We start from the raw sequence: 27,835 nt of genomic DNA, 5'->3' as shown, positions 1-27,835 counted from the left end.
GGAACTAAATTTAATCGGTAATATTCCTAAATTAAACACATTTGATGTTTTGTATATTTGTGCATTTATTTTTTTATAAATACAACTGAATTTCAGAAATTTTATCAATCCATCTCGTCTTCTTGATGAACCTCCATTCCAGTGCCATCGTCATCATTGATCAAATTAAAGAAATTGTTCTCGTCATCGTCGTCATCACTGTTGTCACCCTCGTTGTTGTTGCCCGTCAGCACCACCAGCTGGTTGGCGCTGTCGTGGCTCTCGCGGAGCGCCACCACCGTGAACCGGTTGAACTGGTTCAGGTTCCGCCGCGTGTGCTGGTACGCCTGCCTCCTCCACTTCCTGTTGCGATCTTCGCTCTTCCCCCGGATGTAGTCGTGAATGTTCGGCAGGTCAGAGATGACGGCCGCCGACAGCGCGGAGCGGAAGATGTTCATCTCGGACACTTCGTACCTGACAGACAAAACAAATCATGTAACCAGTAACAGAACCTTTCGCGTGTATCTGTAGCGTGAAAGAAGCATTACAATATTTAAAATATGAAGCAAATAAATTTATGAGTTATGACTTAAACATTGTATTCTAAAGCCGATATTCCAGGAAAATGTAGGTTTTGAATAAGTTAAACCTGTAACCTAACTATATTCATAGTGCACTATAGGCCACATACAGTTCCTTATTTTTAGGCAACGGATTTTGGTGTCCTGTTCCCAAATTTACGCGCATGGGCAGAGCTCATTTTTTTCGATGATTTCGTCCAGATGGCTGAACCGCATCTGTCGCCTTGAACTCGTATATAGTCATTTTTGTGATCATCGGGGACATAACAAACATTTTGGTTTTCCAAATTAAACTTTACAGTCCTAAAAACAAATAATCGCTACTTTAAAAGTACTTGAAAAATTTAAATTTACACAATTTATTTCGCGCATTAATGCTGCCATCTTTAGGACTTTAAGCATAACAAAAGTATCTAGTGTTGCCAAACATTCGCTAGAGCACACTGAAATCAGTTTCTAACCTCGTGCAGGGCACAGTTTATTAAAACGGTTGCTTATTTGTTACCTAACAGGGATTGGATTGGACACATTCTGAAATAGTCTGCGAGTTAGGTTACATTTGTACCCCAACAAGGTAGTGCTTATTCTCTACCTTACCCGAATGTTTTTGGTATATCGCCCTAAGGTATTTACAGTTCATCCACTTGGTCCATGACCAACACTCCAGTAGTTTGTTACACCACACATCCAGGTTTTTGATTCCCAGTTGGGTTCGTAGAAATTTTCACTCTTGGAAAATCGCATTCCCCCAGGTTGAGGACAAACAGTGAGATTACGTTCAGTAGTTGTTTTGTCTACGGAGTGATATATATATTTTGGAATGGAGTGTAGCACAAACATGCTCTGTATCAATATTCACTCTATGGTTTAGATCTCGGGTACCCTACCCAAAGTGCCGCTGTGACTTGAAATTCACTAAACAAGATGTCCGAAGCATGGCGAAACCCTCACCACTCGTTGACGCGCTCGTCGTAGCAGTCGACCTTCGCGATGGTGGTGACGCCGTTGAAGCCCCCGACCGCGTAGATGGCGTCGTCGACCACCTTGAGGGCGAAGTTGCTCCTGGGGTGGACCATGTCGGCGATCCGGGTCCACGTGTTCGTGGCGGGGTTGTACATCTCCGCGCTGCTCAGCCGCGTGATGCTGTTGAAACCTCCTGCAGGGGGAAAAAACGGTTTTTTCCCGATTGTGCAGTCCGTTCGTTTCAGATTCGTTATCTTTCAGACCGGCTGCAGAAGGAATAATCGAAATTTAAAATAAAAAAATGGGTTGTCAGCAAAGTCGGTTTACGGACGATAGTTTAACGTGACAACGTCATTACAAAACATTGATGAAATGATTGCATACTTTTATGAATAAAATTGTATCTTTTTTATTGAGTCATCACTATTTTGTATGGATACAAAAGACGGAGTGAAGTGAAATCTACAACTTAATTGATAAAGTTACTTTTATTTGCACTCATTAATTCAAATATGTTTATTACCTTAACGAAGAGATTATTTTAACTATAACTTTTGTACATGTTTGCTATTTAACTTCTTCCAATCTGTGTTATTCTGTTAAGGATAGGACGATGATAGGAAAAGTAGGAAACGAATGGGAGTGTTTCAAGTTTCAATGTGCCTCGAAAAAGTCAAATCGATGGTTGTTCCAATCGAGTGGAAGAGAGATAGATGCGGCGCAAGCGTACAATGAGCGTAACGGGACACAGCGTAACGGGACAATGAGCGTTTCGGGACACTTTTTCGTGCGTGCAGCCGGCGTTCATCGATTTATTAGACGATTTCACGTCAAAAAAAAACCTCTATAGCTGAAACTTTAATTCTCTCATAATACATAAGTCCTGCTCTCCAAATGCTGAGTTCTAGTTCGAAGCAATCATACATAAATTGTATCAAATCCAACTTAATACTGTATAATTTTTTGAAACTTATCTGAATCAATTATTTAAAGCTGCTCACAAATAAGCAAAGAATAGGATCATTCTTACCTAACTTGCTTATTATTTAATCTGAAACATGTAACATTTTAAAATTATTATTTTTAAAAGATATCCGAATTAATGTTTAAATGTCCGTTGTTCGCAGAATGTTCATGTATATGTTATTTATACAAATTCAGCTCTTTATTTATTTTAGATAGTATTCATTATTTGTTACGGCGACTTTGTCGAGCTTACCAAACTTATTGTATTAATATACAGATTTAGGTGATAAATATTGTTTTACTCACTATCATTGGAGAATACACTCGAGGTACACACACTACAGTTTTGAAACTCATATATATGCTCTTATATTCATGTGTGTGTATGTGTGTGTGCGCGCGCTGAATGAATGAAGCAAAGGAGTCCCGCGGTAGACACTGGATTCATATTCCAGAGGACCTAGGTCCGAATCTTGTTAATGGCTAAGTCCATCGCAGTGAAAAGGGGGTCGGTTGAGTTCAGGATTATTTTTTATGCATGATTTTCTCTTGAGATTAGAACGAAATTATAAATCAACAGCTAAATACAGTTAAATGGAAAACTGACAAGTTATGCGATATGCACGGTTCACATTTACAGTTATGGCTACTGTCAAATTTATAGTCTGATTGTTTTTTTCTTAAAATTGTGAGTTTGAAAATTTTTATACAAAGTAATGGGGAGGGAGCACGACAAAATTGTTTGCCCCTGGGCCATTAGTTTCTCTCGACGTCCATGTTCATGGCATTACGACATTGTGTTTCCGTAGATATCCCCAGGCCAATTCTGGAATGTTTTCGTACCGTTGAACATAGATAATCTCTTGCCGAGTCATGAACAAAACATAGCACAGGTTTTATTTAGCATGGTGAAAAATTTTGTACTATATTTAACGGGACATGTGTGAAAGGAAGAACATGACTTACCACTACACACCTTTCTAAATTGGTCCACCAATGTCGACCAAGAGTAGGGATGATACCCGACATCACATTTCGGTCAGTAGAATTAAATATGTTTTTAATGCATAAAGACAGTTCAGCCTCATTGTTGTGGAGTTATGATGGATTGTTGACATATGTACATCAGAGGTCAGCGCATAGATAACCAACAAAAAGCTACTAAGCGGAAATCTTAGAATTTGATTTAATCTTGCCGAACATGAATCCATAAATATTCACTGCCCTCTTGTATAGTACACTTACCAACCACGTACAGACAGCCGCGATATGCCACGCACGATACCCCGCTTCTTCTGGAGCTCATGTTCGGAATGGGTATCCATTGGTTCAACTCTGGGTCATAGTACTCGGCAGAGTTAAGGCAATCCTGCCCCGTGAAGCCACCAGTTATGTATATACGGCCTGCAACATTGTACATACAGAGCTTGTGAATCCAAACCGTACACTACGTGTAAGCTAAGAGTATATTATGACAATATGTGCTTCAAAGTTCCAAATCAGTTCGAGATAGCACAGTTCTGCAGGCAGAAGTTTGTTTGAAGAAAACAATTCTGCAGCGATATTTATGTACAGGATACTTTTTCATATTAGTATTTAGAAATGTGCAATGCACATGGTAAAAATAATTTGAAGCATAACTACATTTTATTCGTATATGTTCATTTAGGCTTGTATTCCAATGCAAGTGTTCAAATGTTGATTATGCTACACCTGAATACCCTAACTGTATTCTTAATGTACGATAGGACATGGCCAGTTCCTTATTTTTTTTTTAGGGAAAGGATTGTGTTGTCCTGTCTATTACCTATCTGTTGTCAAAATTCTATGCTTGTTCCAAGATACCTTTTTGGTCGATTTGGTCCAGAAGAAGCGCCTGCATTTGGTGCCATCAACTCATGTATAGTCATTTTTGTCATCATTATTAGATGTAGGTACCAAGTATTTTGGTGTATTTTGTTGTGCCAAACAAAACTTTATGATAGCGAAACTATCCTGGAATACATTCTATTCACTTTAATGGTCATAACAAGAAATAATTGCAACTTAAAAACTACTTGAGAGAAATGGGAAGGTGGTTGTACTTTTTTACGATGGTGCTGCTATCTCTAGTATTTGCGATGGTTGCAAAACGTCTGCTAGTATGCGTGGAAACCAGTTTTTTATAGCCTCGCGCAGGGCACTGTTTATTAAAACTGTTGCAGATTTGATTTGGTATGGACACGTTCTGGAATATGGCCCGTGAGTGTTCCAACAAGGCAGGGCTTATTCGCTACCTTATCCGAACATCTTGGAATATCCTGTTAGACAATGTATTTCTCATGGGAGATTTTTTTTAAAAATATTTTTAGTTAATTTGCACACGAACGTCCTATGCGCTATTTTGAATCATTAGGTTCGAAAACATGGTAGTAAAATCTTGATGGCACGACCTACTGTTTCTGTTGCTGTTTTTTTTTTTTTTTTTTTTTTTAAGTGAAACTTCTAATGCGACTTCCAACAAGGTTACGTTAAACGTTTAACGCTACCATGGAGAAAGCACTGTTGCGAAAACGTTCAACGCTCCTGGGGAGGGGGAATAGAAAGAGACAGGGTGAGAGTGAATGCGTGGCACTCAAACGCATGCGCGTAGTATATATACCTGTTACAGGCCAGGGCGAGCATTAGCAACGAGTAGCATCCAATATTCCAACGCAAGAGGGAGAGAGAAAGAAAGATACACCAAGGTAGAAAGTAGGAGAGAGAAAGAGAGTGAGTCAGTAGATCCCAAGCACATGCGCGTGGTATTCTTGCTATGCAGCGAAGTAAACAGTGAAGTTTCACTTCTTCCGCGAGGAGGGACTCCACGCACTATTTAATTGTGAATTCAGCCTAAATGATAGTTGTGCATTTCAGAGATAAATATTGAAACTAATTTGAATGTATATTATTATATTAATTTGTGAGGAAATTATTGAATTTAATTATTCCTAAACATTAAAAAAAAAAAAAAAAGGTGAAATTAAATGCTTGGATTTAGGTAAACTAATGCTTCTGTAAATAATAGCTGACAAAATGTGTAAACTGAAAATCTTGACAGAAGTAAACGAGGGAAGAATCTGCTGCAAATGTTTTGAACTGCTGTGTTGTGTTCGAATGTAGCTTCGACTTCTGTGCTGTGCATGTGCAACTGTGCTATTTATAAGTTTTTTTTTTTTTTTGCATGCCATCGCTACTGTAGCGGACAACACCATGAGCTTAAAGTAGAGTTGTCACACGAAATTAAATTTAAATATTCAAGGCCAATTGCATTCACCACTGCTTCGCAGCATATTTTAGAAAACAATATCGAAAACGTCACAACAAAATTTTTATAGGTCAAACCGGGAGGTTATGGGTCGCAAAATAGGCGACCTGGGACTCCTACACGGGTGTCTGGGGAGTCGATGCCAAGTCGCGGCACTCGGGCCCCCTAGGCCCACACCGGCGATGGTGAGATCCCTGTCAGTCGTACGAGAGTCTGCTTGGGATCGCTTCATTAAGAGGCCACTCCAGTGTTTCAGGGGCACTACGCAACCCGCGTTAACCTCATAAGATTCAATGCTATTTTCATTTTGCTTATAACTAATTAACTAATATAGATTTCGAAATGATGCTTGCTTGATATGTAAGACAACGTTGCTCTTATCAAAGCCCCTTTCTTCAAAAACGTGCCCAAATTATGGTTTTATACTAATCTTTACTAATATGCATAAGTGTATTGTCTAGGTTTGAACAATAATTTATGCACGTTTTTTGAAGGAAAGGGGCTTTGATAAGAGCATCGTTGTCTTACATTATCAAGCAAGCATCATTTCGAAATCTATATTAGTTAATTAATTATAAGCAAAATGAAAAAAAGCATTGAATCTTATGTGGTTAACGCAGGTTGCGTAGTGCCCTTGAAACACTGGAGTGGTTCTCTTAAGCAATTATTCTGAGCAGGGACGTCGGAACAGGGGGGGGGGGGGCAGCAGGGGCGAGTCGCCCCCGTGCTGTTATGCATGGGGGGGGGGGGGGTGAGAGAGTAGCATTTCGCCCCCCTCCTTTCCCCAGAACAAATGTTTGGTCCTAGTAGTATTTTTCTCAACTGGTAGTTACAAACGTTGCATTGGTGATCAAATTGATTAGAAAATCAAATTTATGATTGTCAATCCTATACTGTAAAATGATTGCAAATTCCTAGATGGTATTTTAGTTAAATTGTACTGCATCTACTGTCAGAATAGTATTTAATACATACTATGTCATCAAATTCTTGTAAATGGTATATTTAATATCTTGGTTCGGAAAATCATTAAATAGCACAATTTTGCATCTAAAATCCAAATTCCACACGGTCCGGGACAGCCTTGATTAGGAAACAGAGGCGGAAGCTTCCAACGTAGAAATGTATGAATCTAACAGTGATTTCGAACCATACAGTTCAGATAACGAACCGCTGCTTTTTCCAAAACAGGAGTTGAACGATTTAGTGCGAGATCTTGGACTATCGAAAGATGCTACTCAGTTACTTGGCTCCCGCCATTAAAACAAAAATTTATTACAGCCAGGCACATCTTTTTTCATGGTATTGACATCGCGAAACAGTTTTTGTGCCTTACTTTGCACAGGATTTTTGTCCCAGACCCCCCGCTCTAGGACTGAGGTAAGTGTGATCTTTGAATATATATACTGTATAGAAGTCGCGAGTGGATAGGATTTACTCTACGTTTTTCAGAAGCATATTATGAGCAGCTTGGGAACTTCACCGCTGCAGTGCGCTGCCGTAACTCCCTGTATCGTCTTAGGCCGGCCGCACACCGGATACGGCGCGGCACGGCACGGCGCGGCGTTTTGCCGTAAGGCGCCGCATGCGATGTGGTTTGTATTGCTATCAATGGAGGTGCCGCACACTGCATCGTGCACGGCATGGCGCGGCGAGGCGGCGCCGCAAGGCGCCTTGTACTGCCTTGTCAAGTTTCGTCTTTCGGGCAAGAGGCTTGATGCAAAGCGTTCTGCGCATGCGCGAGAATCGTAGTTGAGAGGCAGTGGTAGTGGCGTGTAGCAGTTGTTTGTCTGTCAAACGAAAATGGCAAGCCAGGAGGATGATGTTGATGCAGTTACTAGTGTTGATGTTGACAGGTTGTTGTTTTATGTACAAAACAACCCACCAATTTACAATACATCGTTAAAGGAACACCATAATGTGGACGTCATCTCAAAAATTTGGAACGACATTGGCAAAGAGCTGAGTGTACCAGGTAAATGTTGTTATACGCCTGTCTTTAGTACTATCTGTTGTGCGAGTATTTTAATAGTAAGATAGTTCAACAACGAAATAAGCTAAGAATTTTCCCTGTAAGTTTTAAGCTAGGCCTAATATTAGCACTTGTTATTGTTGCATAGGCCAAAAATGGCTACAAGAAACTTCTGTCTGTCTGTCTGTCTGTCTCTTTGTCCTACGATAACGGCTAAACGCGTTGACCGATTTTTATATTTTGTTGCATGTATGTTCCTTATACCTAAGCGGATCGATGTAGATATAAGACTTTTACTTTCTCTCGTCCGTTTTAAGATAGCGGCCAGTTTTATGACGTCACTACAAGAAAACATCACCTTAAAATCACTGAAACAATTAAAAATAACCCACTTCCCGATATCGTAGAAACTTGAAATTTGAAATGTGGGTTCTCCTCTATATTTGGACTGGAAAAAAAAATCACAAAATTGAACATTTTTATAGTGCGGGCTGTTATGTGGGGCTGAAAATACCCTTGCATCCTTAAGATTACATGTTAATTTTGATACTACTGTGAGTTTTAGGTTCCTCAATAAATAAAGCGGCAAAATTTTACCAAACTGAGCGCTCACATTTGTAAACCCTAACACTTATTTACGACATAAAACCATATCTTTTTTAGTGACCCTAGTTTTCAAAAAACCAATATGGCGGCAAAAAAAACAATATTTGTTGTTTGTTGACCGATTTTGATGAAACTATGTTTCACGCTGTATTTTTGGTCGCTAAAACGAATATGATGTAATTTCTTTTGAAATTTCAAAATTCAATCTGCCAAAATCCAAAATAACGGCCGAAAATCGATTGTGGCTACCGAAATTCAAAATTTAAGTATGTTTATTGACCGATATTGATGAAACTTACTGCATATTGTAAGACATTAAGAATAAAATAACAGCAACATTAATTCATTCAGAAATAGTCATACTTTATTTAACACATCTTCTATACATAATACAGTCAATAACAAATCATGTTGTTTATACAAAAGCCATTTGGTCTTGCCATGGTACTGAACCTTCAGTGTTGAAGTATTCTTTAAAGTTCTCTCTGATGTTGTAAGCAGCTTTAGCTGCTCTTGCCCTCGAAGTCTCTTGTTTATTGTCACACTCAACTTCAATGTTCATCATTTCGTCATACACCTGACTCATAGTACCCTCTTTTACTCTAATTACATTGTGGAGAACGCAACACGCTAACACAATGATTTTTGTCTTATCTGGATGAGTTAACATAGCCAATTCGAAAACACGAAATTTCTTCGCCATCATACCGAAAGCACATTCAACAATTCTACGTGCTCTAGATTGTCTATAGTTGTATATCCTTCGTTCTCGTGTCAAAGAATTCTTGTTGAAGGGGGTCATCATGTGTCTGCTGAGGGCATAGGCTTCATCCGCAACAAAGACATAGGGAAAATCAGTTGTCTTTGTCTTAAATAAAGTTTTGGGCTTTGGTAAGTTCAGTTTTTTATCGTTAAACAAACGACCAAATGTTGAAGAATTAAATACACCTCCATCACTGTGTTTTCCAGCTTCTCCAACATCGACTGCTACAAATTTACCTTCCGCGTCAACAATAGCTTGTAGAATAATAGAGTGGTATGATTTGTAATTAAAGAATAATGAGCCACTATTCCATGGGGCTTCAATGCGTACGTGCTTGCCATCAATAGCACCGCAACAATTTGGAAAATTCCATAGCTCTTCAAACCTCACTGATATTTCCTTCCACTTCTCTGGTGATGGATCAGTCATTAGGAACATTGGAGACATTACGGACCAAATGGCAGTACATGTTTCTGCTACAATCTTTCCTGCAGTAGTAGCGCCAACTCGATGGTTGAAATGCATATACTGGAACCGATCACCGGTTGCAAGAAATCTGTATAAAAGGACAAGATAATAGAGTTGCTTACAATTTTTCCCACAATTAAATATTACAAATAATATTGTTAAGATGTGGAATTGATTTGTTTCAGTATGGAAAATAAGTTTACCACTTTTATTTTATTTAGTGCTCTTTCGTAACTTCTGGTTTCTTTTTAGGTAACACATGCAAGAAAAAGTGGACCAATCTACGTGGCTCATACGTTAGATACGTAAAGGAGTTGAAAAAGACACCCAGTGGTTCCAAGCAACAAAAGAAAAAGTGGCACTTATTTGATGCTATGAGCTTCCTCCAACCTTGGATTGGTACTACGCGGAAAATGACAGGTAGTTTAGATGACTTTTTGCAAAATAACACCGATGTGACCCAAGACATATTAAACGAATCACAAGAACAGGGAGAGGTTGAAGACGATCCTCAACCACTTATTGAAAAGCAAAACAACTTTAACCCCTCAAAAAAACAAAGAAGAACTACAGCAGATATAGTGGCTGCACCAATGGTGGAATACCTAAAAACTGTCACAGAAAAACGTAAAGCTGGAGAGGAAAATTCTGATAGTGCAATGTTAACATTTTTTAAAAGTTTAGTGTCCGAAGCCGAAACGCTTTCTCCAAAAAGACAACGCCTCTTCAAATCATCGGTCATGGCAAAATTGCATAGCCTGTTGGAGGATCAAGATAGTGAGCAGAGTCGCTACACTCCGTCCCCTGCTTCAGTGGCTTCGTCCTCAAGCTCAACGTTGAACCATCAGTTCTTTCCTCTGATTAACCAGTTGCATGGCGTAAACTATAATGATGGTACAACTCACGGTGAACAATATCATCAATTTCCATGATTGACCACAAATATTTTGTATTGTTTTCTCAATAAAAATAGCATTTGTAACGTTTGAAACCTGGCATTTTACTACCCGAGGTTGTCACAGGTTATTTTATACATTTTAAGTAATTATTTGTTTTTTAGGGGATACTACATGAACGAATTATAGTTAACAAATTGAATAATGTGCAGTTAATAAAAATAATCTTACCTTAATGTGATCAGTAGTCGTTCTTCTGGAGTTATGCTCAACATAGTTGGTGTTTTGTTTTTGGATGGATGGAGAAATTAATCCAAGAATGAAATCAAACGTTGCCGGTTTCATACGACAATAATTATAAAACTTTTCCGGATCTGCTCTTAGCTCAGCAATAAACAGTTTTATGTTACGTCTTTCATTGATAGGATGCACCCAGATTTGTCTCTTGGGGGAATCATCTATTGACTTTAGGAAGTACCACAACGCTATTACAGTCGCCTCTTCTTCTTCTGCGTTCATTTTCACGTGTCACAGACTGAAAACTGATTTCACGAAATATGTATCAATCTATCAAACACACAAGTTCTCTTGTCTGAATTCTTCAATCCACTGAGCGTCTGCTCAAATTGCTTTCCCGCGCCGTGCCGCGCCGCGTGCTGCGTCTCGCCGCGCCGTGCCGTGCCGCGCCGTATCCGGTGTGCGGCCGGCCTTAGTTGTTATTTACACGTTAGAGCGCAGCCCTGTCGCCCGCTGTCATTCCCCGCACCCCCCATCTATCATTCACTGCAGCTCAAGTTCGTTCCACGGGAGGGGGAAGGGGTGTTTGAAGAGTTCGACACTTGTCCGATAGGGACCACCACAAGTCGATGCCCTAGAGATGGTGGCGATTGCGGCGGTGAATTAACCAACTACCTCAAAACCGTATTAGAAATTTTAACCTGGGCTGGCGACTTCTATACAGTATATATATTCAAAGGTGTGATACATCTTTTCGCCCGCCCCCCCCCCCCCCCCCCCCCCCCTTCGCCCTCACTCGTGGAAACGTTCCGACGTCCCTGATTCCGAGCCGCTGCGGCCTGGGCTCACCGTCCAGGATGGTGGCGCAGGCATCAGATCTCTCGATGGTCATGGGCACCATGGGGGACCACTGGTTGGTGGCCGGGTTGTACCGCTCGGCGCTGCTCTGTCGCGCGTGGCCGTCGTAGCCGCCGATGGCATACACGTGGCTCCCGAGCACCACCACGCTCACGTAGCATCTGCGACGAGGAACACAGTGCGTGCACACAGCTGCTCTGCAGCATTCCAGCAAAAATATTTGCATCCCTATACTATAATCCATATTTCTCGTAAGTCTGTAGGTGTAACCTTCTTATGTTGTTCTTTCAGCATGAATTATGTAATTTCATAACAGTGAAATATAATTCGTATACCTAGTCTAGCAATTTTTTTAGTTACTTTTCTGCAAACAAACTTATTATCCCGCTGTACAATAATTATATAGAAATATAGACTAGTAAAAACATATGTAAGAGCTTGCACTGTCGATGGTAAAGTTATTTTGAAATAAATGTTAGATATTAAAAGAGTGTGTTTAGTTAAAATATACGTGTGCTTACAAGCATGAAGATAGTGTATAAATATTTTATTTGTTTGGTTTTAAAGCCACAGAAAAGTTAACTTGTTTATATTACTTTTGGCTTCCTTTTGTTTTACCGTGCTTAACATGCACAGCTAATCCCTGGAAAGCTATTCAAACAACTGTTTGCAAATAAATTAATATTGGAGGTACAGGGGCAACACGAAGCATAAATGGTAACACTATTTTGTAGTGATGCAGTTATTTTCATGTAAATGAACAAATTAACAAAAAATTAAGGTTACACGAATATTTCTGTTCCTTTTACAAAGAAAATTTACGGTGCACAACGGCAAACAGAATAAATCAACGATGAAACTTAACAGATAAAAATTGAAAAAACAACGGCTATACAGAGATGCACAGGTGAACCCAGCGATGTGAAGAAACAGTGATGACAGCACAGACCAACACCGTAAGCAACAGTTGAGCGAGAAAACAGATATTTTGAAAACCACAACGATGATAGCGCAGAATAACACAGTATATGATTCCTAAGAGAACAGTTGCGACGTTTCGGGAAAGATATCTTAAGGCACAAATAGACTTATGTTTGTCATGACATACAGTTTAATTAGTAATGGCGTTTGTCGGAAACTACATCTTGAATTAATTTACCTATTATTTAAAATGTTGTTTGTCAGTGGAAATTTTATTAAATGAACTATACTGAATTTGTTGATATTCATATAGATACTGACTTTCTTTAAACAGATTTGTGTTTTGTTTGTTTTATGTGTATATTTTTTTTTATACTTCTGTTAACAAGGCACAGGTATTAGTGCAGAGAAGTTTACTCAAAAGAGGAACCTGTTTATGTAACAATAAGTGTCAAGAGCGTCGTAAAAAGGTGGGGGGGGGGGGGAGGGGGGGGGGAAGTAGGGTTGCACGATTTATTTAGACAGATAATTTTATTTTACAAAAATGTCAATGGCAGGAATTTCAAAAAGTACTTAAGGGATCGTTAACTAACCTAAAAATGTATTTTCAAGCATTATCTTTGTAAAATAGTTTCCTGAGGAGGCACTGGCTTCTGCCCTCCCCTTCCACAAATACTGTCTACACTCATGGTAAATGTGTAAACAAAATCGCATGTAGTTACGCGCACTAGTACAGGGTATACTCAAAAGACGTGAATTAAAATTTAGGAGACCGTAATATTTGATAGTTGTACTTATAATATTAGATGTCAATAATTTTTCAAGACATGTGATGATAGCCTACATAGAGTACTATAGTCTGAAACTATGTATTTATACTGTTATGCAATAATCGTACACTCTCGCCTGTAGCATAAGAAATCACTACAAGGCCATTCTGAAGATGAGAAAAGATACACTATCGAAGTTTATGGACCGAGTCGTAAGACACTATATTCGTATTCCAGAGAACATAGGTTCAAATCCCGACTGGTAATTGTCATACCATTTTGACGTGAAACGTCTTAAAAATCACAGCGAAACATATGGATACCAGAAAAACTCTGACGAAAAGGTGTGTACCATCTTGCTTTAACATTTTTCTAACTATATAGGCTTCGGCCTGAGACGCACTTAAATCTTCCTTACCTAGACCTCCCAAATACACTTAGTTTTAATTTAGGTTTGGAAAAAATTTCTGTTCAGTGTAGCTCACGACTCAGATGTGATAGCGCGGTGATTCGTGTGATTGTGTATAGAGAACTGACAACATTGGGCAATACAGATTAGATTGTACGTTCACCAAAAAAACATTAATTTTGATATTATGCCTTCGGTATCTCATTTATCATATCACATGACAATGTTAAACAGAATTTTCGGTGTAAGCTACCATTTAGTGTCTGTTTTGAATTAAAAATTTTAGTACGTAGTCAATGTCTCTTTTTTATTGTTTTATTTTAAACCATTACACTAAAAGCGACTCGCTAACACAGAAGTTTCACTTGAAACCAACAGCCGTGAGTCTCGATACAGCCACACCGATTTTTTTTTTTATAGAAAATTGGTAGGATGGTTCTCTACTCTAGGTCATGGCTAATTCATTTGACATTGTCCTCAAGCTGGAAATCCTAGCCATTTAAATGGTTGTTCTGTGATGCTAGTGATGAAAAATGTCTTTAAAATGACCTGAGTGTTTATCAGTTTAGAAAAATGTACTCTGTTAAAAATATTATTTTCTTGTGTTAAAAGTATATTCTTCTATATAATTATAATCCGAAATTTCCACACTAAATTAACTTAGCATTAAATAGTTAAGGATATCTGAAATAAATGTCATGTGAAATCATGAAGTTAGGAATTTCTATGAGACAGCATGCTGTGATGTAGTTCAAGTCAGTTTTTAACCTCAGTGTCACGATATTTTTCCCGCCCAAAACATTGCGGAAATGGTGCTTCACCACGTCCGATGATGGTATGTAGGTATGAATTAGGCTTTCCGTCCTTAAGAAGTCACTTTAATAATAAAAAAAAGAAATTTGTAAGTGTTTCCACATTTAAAATACTATACTTCAGCCTGTGTTATGGGCGTCTGACCAATATGGCGGGAACAATCAGCTGAAGAAAAATATGGCTTCCCATACTTACAATGTGATCATGCAAACATAGCCACCCCCTGTGTGATAGGTTATTCCACAGAAACCTCCACAACTGCCTATACCAGATACATGCTTATTTCAGACTCCAACCATGAAGTCAGGATGGGAGATGTTTTTGCACCACTGACCTGCGGGCGTTCATGGGCGCCACTTCGCGCCACGTCCTGCTCAGCATGTTGAAGCACCGGCACGAGTTGAAGTAGTCTATGCCGTTGAAGCCGCCGATGATGTATATGTCGAAGCCCATGACCGCCGTGCCGTGGTACGCCCTCGCGCCAGCAGGATCCACCTCGTAAACCTGAGGGACAAACCCTCACGTTGAGACTTCGCTTGAAGATTATTATCTTTGAAAGATTTGTGCAATGGGAGTGCATGACTTGATGTAGACTAAGCTTTTGGACACACGCCATTGCTAAGCGTTCCTGTTATGGAATATTATATGGTGTTTATATCCTGTTGACAACAGCAATTTTTTTTGCTTAATTTGTGTTTTTTTTTTTTGTATTTTGGGTATTTTATTAGTTTTCTTCTACAGTAAAACTGCTTAGCAATGGCTTATGTCCGAAAGCTTACATCAAGTTTCGCTTGAAGGGGATTCCCAATCGTAAACACAGATATTTAAGTGGTTGGAGTTTTACCTAATGGTGAGATCATCCCTTACAGTAATAAAGGGATTCTGATCAAGATTCCACAGATGCGAGTTATGCATGGGCTTGGAATGAAATGAAGCCAAAATAAGCCTAGCAAGTACGACTCAATATCGCAAAAATAGTGGTTTAACCCAAACGTACAGACATGTCCATGGTATTTGTCATTTTGAAATAGAACATTTGAAATGACAGACAAATTCCATGTACCACAAAGTTTGCACTTGAATAATTAGAGCCAGATCAAACATTATTGTATAATTGCCAACACAGAACACCTTCGATGGCTTAAAACCATGCAAAAATATTTGAAATTTTCCCACACATTTGGATCCTGTTATATGCCTTGTCGTATGTATATTATGCTATGGTTTCTTCTTAGAAGAAAGTTATTGATTTACAGAACGCCTATGATTTATTGACCACGTATCAATCTCGTAATCATTCAAAGTTCACCGCTCGTTTGTACAATTTCCACCGCCCGCTCACGCAACTTCACAATATGATTAAAACAAAACAAAATTTTCCTATAATTCATACACTTTTTTACATTTTACGAGTATTTTAAACACTACTTGTGGAGAAAATATACTTATGTAACATCCCTATGATATGAAAGTATATTATTACCTTTTATTTTATCTTACTTTTTATTTTTACGAAAAGAAAAATTGAAGTTGCACAAATGCAGATTATTCGGGCATCTTACTCGGGGTGTGAAGTTGCAAGAGCGAGTAGCGATTTACAGATAAGTTCAGGACTGATCCAGGGTCGGTGGATTATAGGCCCTTCCCTCCCACATAGCACAAAGATCTTCGAAACTCATATGAAGCCTGTGGTTCGGCTGAGGCACAACCCACACATTTGTAGTCTTTCCTATACCCATAATCGGGAGGGAGTTTTCTCTCTGGGTCGCTTCATTTACTAAAGAGAGTGGGATAGGAACCAAAACACATCATATTTATTTGTTTAAACAAATGTTATGAATCATAAGAATGTATCAAGCTCAAACAAAAAAAAAATTTTTTTGGGCTGTGGGGGGGGGAATTTTTCAGAATTCAAACTCTTTCGTGAGGGAGGATAGTCCATGGAGCCATAAAATAATAATAAATAATGAAGAAAAAAATTTAACTATTGTTGATGAGAAGTTACAAATTTCCTCTTGCTATATGGTTTTAATGCTTATTTTATTAAATTTTTTCACTTCACGGAGGAGGGGGGACACTGCCTCATTTCCCTCCACTATATATGCCCATAGCCATAATTGGTTTTTGTTTAGTATTACACATAACATTGTACAGATTAAAAGTATTATTACCGTTGTAGTATTTTACCAAAGTAAACGAAATATTGTCAGTGACTTATCAGTATAATATTTTTGTAGCACCCAATCATAACTAGCTTATGGCATTCGAATACATTTATATACTTTACTTTAATGGGGCAAAATATTAAAAAAAAAATCAAATGATTGGGAATTAGTTATAGTCAAAAATCTGTTGAATCCAAGATGGCGTCTGGCAGTTCCTACATTTCCCCTTGAAACCAAGGTGTCTGATGGTTCCTATATCTTCCCTTGAAACCAACATGGCGTCTGAGGGTTCCAATATCTTCCCTTGAAACCAACATGGCATCTGAGTGTTCCAATATCTTCCCTTGAAACCAACATGGCGTCTGAGGGTTCCAATATCTTCCCTTGAAACCAACATGGTGTCTGAGTGTTCCAATATCTTCCCTTGAAACCAAAAAGGGGGTCTGAGGGTTCCAATATAGTCCCTTGAAACCAACACGGCGTCTGAGGGTTCCAATATCTTCCCTTGAAACCAACATGGCATCTGAGGGTTCTAATATCTTCTCTTGAAACCAACATGGCGTCTGCCTGTGCCTATCTCTGCCTCTGAAGGGTTGCCAGGGACAGGGGCGGCTCACCGGGATCCACCAGTCGGCGCGGCAGTCGTAGCTCTCCATGTAGGTGGTGGGGGAGCCGCCGCTCCAGCCGCCGATGGCGAGCAGCACCTCGTGCGGGTACCGCGGCCGGGCGATGTCCGGCACGGGCGAGTCGTCGCTCTGCGTCTGCACGTCGTACAGGTAGGTGAGGGCGTCGATGACCAGCGGCCGGCACTCCTGGTTGCCCGCCACCAGCTCGCTGCCTTTCACCTGCCGGGTCCGGGGTAGCTCATTTATTTCTTCTTTTCCCTTCTTACAGTTTCACATCGCCGGAATCTCAATAGCGAGATGGCTCGGACCAGTTGCTTAGAATGAAAACACTGCGAAATTTTTCTAGAAAACTTATACTCGGATTACATTTTTACTGACTGTACAATTAAAAATTTAAATAAAAAATTGTCATTATATAAGGCCATAAAGTCTTTGGAGATTTTTATCAAATTAAATCATGAAAATTTGATTGAAATTAAAAGGTATTAAGCATCACTTCAAATAAGATGCAGATAAATCTTAAAAAAAATTCTTTTCCAATGGATGCTCTTATTTTTCACAGAAAAACTAGAAAAACGAGGACCATGAAAAAAGAAAATGGCACCATGAGGGAGTGCTATTTGCAAGTCCCGGAGCAGTTGACTGGCCCAAAGCAACTCCTGGTGGCGATTAAATAAAGGATTCTGATTAACTATAATGTTAATTTGTTGAATATTAAATTTATATGCAATGTTGCAGCCGAAGCTCGATGCTGAGGGTAATTTATTGATTGAGGGGTAAATGCATTAATGAGATTTTGGAATGTGGGTTAGAATCCCAGAGGAATTTGCTGCCAGCCCTGTGATCTAAATACCAGAGTAATAATGTTTTCTTATAAGTACTGTATACAGAGGGGAATTTTCATCCATGTAGTTCTTTGGGATGTTATTCCAGGCGAGATATTGTTGTGGTTGTGAAGGTGGCAAATGCGAGATAGGTGCGATGCAATCATGGAGTTAAGAATTATCAGCACGGTCATATAGACAGGTCTGGAAAATTACCTTCATTCTCCGTCGGCTTAGTGACGGCGCTAGTAGTAGGAGTCCCCTACATTAACTTTGGATTAAATGGAAGTTTCATATAATATTAGGTATATTAAAAAAAATTGCTTTGTTTTAAACATCGGGTAAAGTTTAGTGTTTTAAGTTTATTTGGAAGCTTTGTAGGGTATGAATACATGGCAATAACTTGTAACTTTGTCTCAATTGTCAAAGTTTTAATATATTTACAGGAATTTTTTTTTGTTAAGTTAATGGTGTGGTGAAGTGGTAAAATGACACGCGATACTGAAGTTTGGGGGGCCCCGCCGCTGCCAGGGACTCGCCTTCTTGACGAAGTACTGTGTCTCCATGAGGCCCAGGCGCACGCAGCCCAGGAGCTGCGCGATGTACCGGCGCCGCTCGCCGGGCCGGTGCTCGATCCAGCGCACCACGCACTCCCACACGCTCTCCTCCTTCTTCGCGTTCAGCTCGTCGCAGCTGATGATGGCGCACAGCTCGTCCAGGCTGGTCTCGAGCAGTTCTTTGCTCTCCTGGCACACAGACACAAACTCGCGCATCAGGTAGTTGCGCGCCGCCGCCGCCAGGTCCCAGCGCGTGTAGAAACTGCGGCAGAGAGAAAATAAAACCACGCTTCAGCTCATTGTACATAGTGACACACAATATATGGCTCTATGCTTAAAATTTAAGACTACAATAAAATAATATGTCTTCAGAGGATATTAAGTGTCAGTTTGTTACCTGGGATGTTATTCATCCCAGCACATGTAGAAACTGCGTGAGAGAGAAAATAAAACCACGCTTCAGCTCATTGTACACAGTGACACACAATATGTGGCTCTAGTGATTATGCTTACAATTTAAGACTATTATAAAATAAGATGACTTCGGGGGATATTAAGAGTCAGTTTGTTACCTAGGAAGTTATTCATCCCAGCACATGTAGAAACTGCGGCACAGAGAATATAAAACCACGCTTCAGCTCATTGTACATAATGACACACAATATTTGGCTCTAGTGATTATGCTTAAAATTTAAGACTATGATAAAATAAGATGTCTTTAGAGGATATTAAGAGTCCGTTTGTTACCTGGGATGTTATTCATCCCAGCACATGTATAAACTGCGGGAGAGAGAAAATAAGACCATGTTTCAGCTCATTGTACATAGTGACACATAATATATGGCTCTATGCTTAAAATTTAAGACTACGATAAAATAATATGTCTTCAAGTTTGTTACCTAGGAAGTTACCTATTAATCAGTGCCAGATCCAAGGGAGAGTGGACTTTAAGGGACTGAACCAAACTTACACTAGATTAAATCATGCTTTCTGTGAGGAATGGGAAAAAAATATACTATTCTGAGCAAAAGGGCTTCCCAACCTTTAGTTCACTATCATCTGTTTATACCACTGTTATCCATGTAACATCCGAGATTACAACAAGAAATTAATTTAAATTTTTATACAAGCGTTGAATAGTATGCTTGATGCAAACTTGTTTAAAGCTTAATTTTAATTAATATTAAATAACACGTACATTCTAACACTTGCAATAAGCTTGAATCAGATTTGCCAACTTTATAAGTGGCGGAGGGGAGGGAAGGAATCTTTATTTTTGAGCTTGAAGTAGGATCGCAGACTTGTGTTGGCATACTTGATTGAAGCTCGTTGCAAGAATATTGTGGCAAACTTCTATTGCGCAGAATAGTATGCATTAAAACTCGCACACTTGTTACTCCAAACATATTAAAAACAAATTTTGCTATCAGAGTATTGCTTATTAAAACATGCTCCCCTTCATTCATTATCAAAAAAAAATTGGTAGGTTGGCTACTGCTCATAAATCAATGGTTCAGCTGGAAAAAAATCGTTTTGTCAGTAATGTGCAAAATTATTTTCTATTGAATGTTGAACTTCGAAAGTTTCAGTTCACGCAATTTAATTTACAATTATGAATGGTGACCTTGGAGAGCATAACATATTTATTTATGCGAGAGAGTATACAGAAACAGAGAAATACAAGATTTATTTATTGTGCAAATCTTAGCACTAGTCTTGTCGAAGTAAACATCCATTGTTTTACATTTGTACGATTCTTTTTTTAGTTATACCCTGTGGGTATAACAACCCCTGAAATAGTGTAAAACATAATGTTCATTGCCAGTGGCATTCCTAAGGATATATGCACTAATTCCCTTCTACATCCAAATTCCGAAAGCACTGAAATTTAAGGCCTCAATTTTTCATGTCTTTCATGCTCCATGCTGGGAGGGGAAAGAGATTGAAGCTGCCTGCATCCGAAATGGGAATAAAGAAAACAGTACTGTAGTTTCAAAATAGGTAAATAATGTTCACAAAAAGTATTTTCCAGAATATATTTGGCTAATACCCTGCATGATTAGAGCGTATGGGCTTCGGCCCGAGACACACTTAGTCTCCCTCCCTAACCCGGAACCCTCCCCAATACACTTAGTTTAATTTAGGTTAGGAAAAAAATCCCCCCCCCTAGCACATGAAAAATATTTATAATAGATGATGTCCTTCATTAGGTTTTTGTTTATTATTGTATGGCACCATGGACCATCCTCCCCCATGAAAGAGGTTGAATTAAAAAAAATCTAACCCCCCTTTACAAAGTTTGAGTTGGATACATCTTTGCTATGGTATGTTGTTCAGGAGTCTCATGGTTCGTTCAGGACCTTATTCAAAAATATATTTCGTGGGTGGTTCCCAATCTATGGTGCCAGCACTACAGATGTACTGACCTCGCAAAATGTATGACGTCGACGCAGTTCTTCGCGGACAGCGTCTTCTTGAGGAAGTCGCAGCAGAGCTCGAGGGCTCCTTCGACGCAGAGGTAGTCGGCGGCGACCAGGAGGCCACGCACGTTGTCCTTGTTGATGCTGATGTTGCGCACGTACGCGTAGTTCAGTATCAGCGCCATCACCTGCGTGCTGATGCCGTGTATCAGGACGTCGTCCCTCGGCACGTCGATGGCGGTGGTGAACAGGGCTCTGCGGGATGGGACGTTCTAGGTTGTAACAGATTATTCCGACATCACGGCCGGCGTACTCGCGTTCCCCTCCCACATATGCGCCCTAATAGGGTAGGATGGGAGTATCTTACAGTTCTCTTTGATTAAACATTCCAGAGCTATAAGTAAACAGAACTGTGAGGGATCGCTCCCTGTTGTTGATCGGGAGGGTATTAGAGCTTTGGCGCCCACCAGCGGCTGGGACCACCAACCCAGCATAGTCGCCGCCTCAGCCCCTTTACCACACTCAGATAACCAGATAGTTGGCTGTGTCCTGAGCCCTAAGACTTTCTCAGCACTCTAGGTAGTAACAATACGAACTTCCTCTAATAAGCTGGAATTACAACAGTCTGTCAGTTCCCGTGCATCCGTCATTAATTTGTCAAGCACTTGACCGGCGGTCAAAAAGATGACACTGAAAATTTCAACTGTCTGTCTGTCAAAAGTATGATAACTTAATTTTTTTGACAGATGTATGGATGAAATTATAATCATCAAATGTCTGCAACGTTTTTACATGTGAAATCTTATAAATATATATATAAATATAAAAATTTTGAAGTTTGTTTGATTGTTAAGAGCTTCCTTTTTTTTTTTTTTTGCTTACATTTGAACATTTTAACGGAAATTTTCCAATTCACAGCAGTGTAATTAACTACGCATGGCAACTGTGAACATGTTGAAATAAATACTAGAGTTAAAAAAAAAAGGTTTAATGAGTTATAAGTCATAACTGACATGGTCGTCAAATTAAACTTATTATACAAGAAAATTTTTTTTCCAAAATTTAAGTTTGTCACAACTGCTGGCAGCATTAAAATGGAAAGATATTATGACGGACCAGTAGTGTGTTGTAATTCGCCTGAAGGCTGATTAACGAACAGATGACAGGTGGATGAGCGATGGACGGACGCGACAAGATATTGTAATTCTGGCTTAAATAGTTGGGTCTGTTGAGGTTCCATGGTACATGAAAATCGGTGGGGCTCTGAAGTTAGAATAGAGTTTATCCATGTCTCTGGGGAAGGGTGGGTGAGGCCTTGCAGGCAACTTGGCGGGAAAATAAGCATGTGTCACTGAAAGTTGGTAGTACTGGAGTATGATTATGTAATTTGAAAGATCCCTACTTGGTGTTAATTTAGTGAGGCCTTGTTAAGAAAGGTGTGGGGCTAGTGGCTGTGGTGATTATGACACACATTCTGAGGGAGGCCCCGAAGAAATGCGCTCATCCCGATGCCATGTTGACGCGAAGGTGACGATACTGCTTTGTTGCTACTTTCTGATAGCATTCCGACCAGAACAGGTACCGCCTAGTGGAGGTTCTCAGGCTGGTAGGGATGCCGGGCGCATCAGAGTGACTGACTGAGTCTTGGAGCGTTCAGCCGTGGTGTAAGCCTTGGAGTCTCTCAGCTGGGCGAGCTATCTACTTCTGTAAGCTTCGTGGGAGGCCATGCACAGTGAACCCTTCAATGGCTACCAAGTATGGGCGCGTAAAATGTATGCACTGTAGAGCTGAATTGTTGTTGGAATTCCCCATTCATTGGTGTTACAAAGCATTGAAAGTGCTTAACTCTTACCACTCAGGATCACACAGAAGTTCACACTGGGTAAGCCCTGGTTGGAATGAGAAATTACTCATAGGAGCAATAGATGTGAACTTCTAGTAGTATATAATTTACATATGCAACCATTCCCTGCATGGCTAATCCCAGCCTAAGACACAAAATAGGTCCCTTCCTAAATACATTTAGTTTTAGGCCAGTATTCGAGAACACAAAAATAAGGGTTTAGGTGTTTAATATGCTACACCTGTACCCTAACCATATTCCTAGTGGACGATGGGACACAGCCAGTCCATAATTTTTAGACAACGGTTTTGGTGTCCTGTCCGTTGCTGTTCTGTTGCTCGAATTCCACACATCCGCAGAGCATTTCTAGATGGCTAAACAGCATCTGGCGCCTTAACTCGAATGTAGTCATTTTTATGATCATCGGGGGATGTACCAAGCGTGTTGGTGTGCCAAATGAAAATTTCTGATAGCAACACTATCCTAAAATACATGTACTACATTTTAATTGTCATAAAAACAAATAATCTCAACTTTAAAGTGCTTGAGAAATTATAATTACACCAGTGGCGTCTCGTCAGGGCAAGCAAGGCAAGCAGTGCTTGCCCAGGCAGTTTCCAGACATTGTATTTTTTAAATAAATATTTTATTCAGAATAGTATTTTACTTTGGCTCGTGCAGTTAGGTGTATGTATTTTTTACACTATCTTCTTGGGACCCAATACTGTGTGCTGTGCGCTATAAAAAAAGAACTCGTTGACACAAAAACATGCTGTTTTAGAAGCGTTGATAGGTTTAGAAGCGCTGGTAGGATCGCTTTCAGCAGGAAGGCTGCCGCAGTAGTTTACTTTCGGAAGGGGGGTGGCATGGTACAAAGGTTCAGGGAGGGGATTGGCTGGAAAAATACGCGGTAGAAGCTACGAAGGTAACGCTTTCTTGCCGAACTGGAGCGAACATGGCCGAAGCAGACGGTGGAATTTTTCCGCCGACTGCTTCGGCTATGTCCGGTACAGTTCGGCACGGCAGGTGGCGATGTCGCGTTTCAGTCGGCGGTCGTCTCTCGGGGCGCGCGCATCTCTCCCGCGGGCTGTTGGCTGGCAGTGCGTGGGGGATTTGTGGGCGTACGATGATACTACACTCCCACTTAGTATATAAGTAATGTAGAGTAGGTATTTTACTATCAGAATAATGTAAGTCAATCATTATTTTTCAAAAATAATGTATTTAAAAAAAATGTCAATTTTTCTACCTGTGGAATAGTCAATGTTCAGTTAAGAAAACTACTTAAATAGCACCATTTTGTACCTTGAAATCCATATTTTTCCGGCGGAGGGCCCCCAGACCCCTCCCCCCCAACCTCATCATGTTTTGGTGTGAACGGAGTTATTGCTTCCCCTCATGTAAACCTCACGCCTCGCCACTGAATTACACCATTTAATTCGCGCGATAGTGTTGCTAACAATAAGATTATTGAAATAGCAAATGTATCGATGATTACTAGACATCTGCTAGAAAGCACTAAAATCAGTTTCTAGCCTCGTGCAGGGCACAGTTTATTAAAAGTTTGCTTTTCCATTACCTAACAAGAATTGTGTTTGGACAAGTTCCGGAACACGGCCTACGATTTAGGTTACCGTTGTATCCCAACAAGGTAGTGTTTATTCGCTACCTTACCCGAGTGTCTTGGAATACCACCCTTAGTTAGGTTAAGGGGGAAAAGAATCCCTGCAAGCTGTAGGGTGTTTCCCCCTCCGGCTGACCTGAAGTACGGGCTGCAGGCGGACAGGATGGCGCGGTGCACGGGGAACGAGCCGCCGTCCTCCAGGCGTATGATAGGTTAATGTATCCCAACAAGGTAGTTTTTATTCGCTACCTTACCCGAGTGTCTTGGAATACCGCATTTTGTTAGGTTAAGGGGAAAAGGAATCCCTGTAAGCTGTAGGGTGTTTCCCCCTCCGGCTGACCTGAAGTACGGGCTGCAGGCGGACAGGATGGCGCGGTGCACGGGGAACGAGCCGCCGTCCTCCAGGCGTATGATGGCGTCGCACAGCTGGTTGTTCCTGCGCAGGTCGTGCAGGATCTCCAGCGCCTCTATGCTCATGGAGCGGGCGCCCTGCTTGCTGAGGGCGTCGGTGGCGGTGCCTCTGCTACCGCTGCCCTCCCGGATGGTGTCGCCCATCGCGTGCGCGTGGCTACACTCGCGGCGGCACACAAACATTATGTAAATAACACTGTGGCGCACTCACAGCACCAGGGACATAGGCATGGGGGGTAGGTCCATAGGGTCCAGATCCCCAGGGACATACCCCGGGGGGTAAGGCCATAGGGTCCAGATCCCGCTTACATTTCTATGTGTACACGCTGGAGTGCTGTATACACGACGGTGATATTCCAGCGCTGAGTGCGTCTTTGCATTCCCTGCGTTGCTTATAACCCCGACCTTAGGCCGTAACAATATCACGTACCTTATTGAGTGGCTGGAGTTCATGGTTACCGACTGCTGCACACGGTTTTCCTTGTTAAGTTCACTGGCGTTTTGTATTGAATTCGTCCGTGGGAATGAATACAACTTTATCAATGGAGCCTACTGTCAATTGACAGGATTTGAAAAGTCTGAGGAATTTCTGTGCGTTCTCTGCTTTAACGAAGGCAACTTTTCGATAACATACTGCCACGAACGTAAGGCAGGACCGCGACGCGCGCCAGGTTCGGAGCTGGCTGGCGGCCCTGCACGGCCACGTGCGTTCAGCTGACGTAAGGCATGCCACGCGCGCCTGGCCGGATTACAAGGGTCGTACCTACCGCTCCCCCCTTACCACTCCGGTCCCCACACATCGTCCTGCCTCGGCGCCGTTATCTATCGCTGAGCGGCCTTGGGAATTCCGCGGGCCGTGCCGTGAGCGAGCGACGCTATTCTCGACTGTTCTGGAGTCGGGTCGGCCCGGGATGACGCGACTCTTCACTGATGCTCTCGTCGGTCCGAGCGAAGGGCGCCACAGACTACTTAAGAAGCGACGCCAGCCTTTGCGGAGTTTGGTGACGGTGTCCCGTGACGTGTTTGGTGACAGAGTCCCGCGACGGCGAGTGCCACGTGAGTGCCGCGAGTTCGGCGACGGAGTTTTTGGCGAGAGTCCCGCGACAATTCCGAGAATTCGGAGAGTTCCGCGAGTGAAGGGAAGTGCGACATCGGCGAAGAGAGGATAAGAGACCCCCTCGAGAGTGGCGCGACGAGGAGCGACGGGATCGTGAGAGCGCGACCGAGTGGCGCGAGACTGTGTGAGTGGACAGGTGCGAGGTGAGGGGCGAACCACTGTCGAGCCCAGCTCCAGGGAGGAGTGCGAACTGCGGTACTTGACATTTTCTTAGGCCTTGTTTTTTTTTTCTAGTTATTCTGTGAAAAATTAAAATAAGAGACCTGCAGCCAATCAAATGTCTGCAATGGTTTTGCATGTTAAATACTATTATATTAGAAGTTTTTGAAGTAAGTTTAATTCTTTAGAGCTTTAGATGCTTAAATTATTATTATTTTTTTAATTATCTTTGATCACAATTTAAAGATTGATTTTGAAACAAAAATCGGGTGTAATTAATTACGCACGGCAACTCTGAAAATGTTGAAATAAATGCCGGAGTGATAAAAAAAATGAGTTTCTGAGTTATAATAAAAAAAATATTGGATAATTATTCTAAAAAATTTAAATTTTCTCCACAGTTAGCAGCGTGTATATGGAAAAAGAATAAATTATGACAGATGAGCGGAGTGTTGTAAATTACTCGGTGGCTGACGTACTAAATGATAACATACGGACGGGTGACGGACGGACTTGACGGACTATTGTTAAGTTCCTTCCTACAATGGAACGGAAACGGAGACGGAATACGTTAACGGAGACGGATTTCCATGAACATGCCACTGTCGTGTCTGCTTCTTTCACATGTCACAAACGGCAACCAACGAGATTGAATTCTCGGCTACAAAAAAATAAATTAGTTAAAAAAATGTTGGGAGTCTGAGAACAAAACACGATCAGGATACAAATATATAATAAAAAAATAAACCATTAAGTATTATTGTACTTGAAAATATTTTTTAACGTATTTGAAATCCAAACCGGCGCCATATTGGCTGCATGGAATAACGTATACGGAAGAGTTAAGCGTGGTCGAACTAGTCAGTACGGATCAGATTCCGCTTGCGTGCCATTGTAAACACTCCGTTAGGCTAGTACCGTCTCAGATTAAGTATTCCGTCTCCGTTGCTGTGTCCTTATGAATACCGAGATAACATGTCGGATAGCTCGATTAAATGAGCAGATGTTTGCTGTGAAGATAGAAATTATCATAATTATATTCTCTAAAAACAATTATAATGTAACCTATTTATCACTCACCTGTGGTTTTACAGTCTGGCGTGACGATAACCTTCGAACTACGAGAAGAATAAAATAAAAATTCCTTCTCCCTTCGATCCGACGACAGTTGTTGTTTGTCTCCGGTGACAGTAATTTGTATACACGAGTTCAAAAACGGGTTGAAAAACTTGTCAATTTAGGGTAAAGAAAAATTTAGTTTCTCCGCGGCATGTCGAAAAAAAAGGTTTTACGAAACTTTGCGTTTCCAAGGAAACGCAAATTAGAATTAGCGGAAGTCACCATTGTTAGAGATTTCGGAGAAATTCGCGGGTTCGATTCGTGATACGCTAAAAAAAAGAGCCAAGTATTCACACCTTCGAGCTTCTTCTGCCATTGGTCCCTTTTCTAATCTAGGAGGAGTCTGGGTCCAATTAGAGATCCTCAATCAAAGGAGCATCGAATCACGAGCCAGCGGCCAATGAACAAGCGAGGTTTGCCCGAGTGTCCAGAGGATCGTGGAGTCCATCTTGGACAAGCAAATTTTTTTTCAGTCCCTAACA

General features: G+C 40.8%; 1 protein-coding gene across 1 annotated transcript; it reads right to left on the bottom strand.

Annotated features, from left to right (window-relative positions):
* Positions 1-45: 45 nt before the first annotated feature.
* On the bottom strand, positions 46-27,557 carry LOC134540597 (kelch-like protein 10). The gene is made up of 10 exons (XM_063383425.1): positions 27,315-27,557; positions 24,888-25,115; positions 21,087-21,335; positions 18,643-18,922; positions 17,271-17,498; positions 14,823-14,992; positions 11,567-11,736; positions 3,735-3,893; positions 1,512-1,716; positions 46-453 (listed from the first exon to the last, which is right to left on the bottom strand). The coding sequence occupies exons 2-10, from the start codon at positions 25,100-25,102 to the stop codon at positions 105-107; spliced, it is 2,025 nt and encodes a 674-aa protein (XP_063239495.1). The 5' UTR covers positions 25,103-25,115; positions 27,315-27,557; the 3' UTR covers positions 46-104.
* Between the last annotated feature and the right edge of the window lie 278 nt (positions 27,558-27,835).

Source organism: Bacillus rossius, chromosome 17 (genome assembly GCF_032445375.1).
Source record: "Bacillus rossius redtenbacheri isolate Brsri chromosome 17, Brsri_v3, whole genome shotgun sequence".
In the NCBI taxonomy this organism is placed as follows: Eukaryota; Metazoa; Arthropoda; class Insecta; order Phasmatodea; family Bacillidae; genus Bacillus; species Bacillus rossius.
Note: the sequence above shows the minus strand (reverse complement) of the source record. Positions and strands in the feature narration are given on the sequence as shown.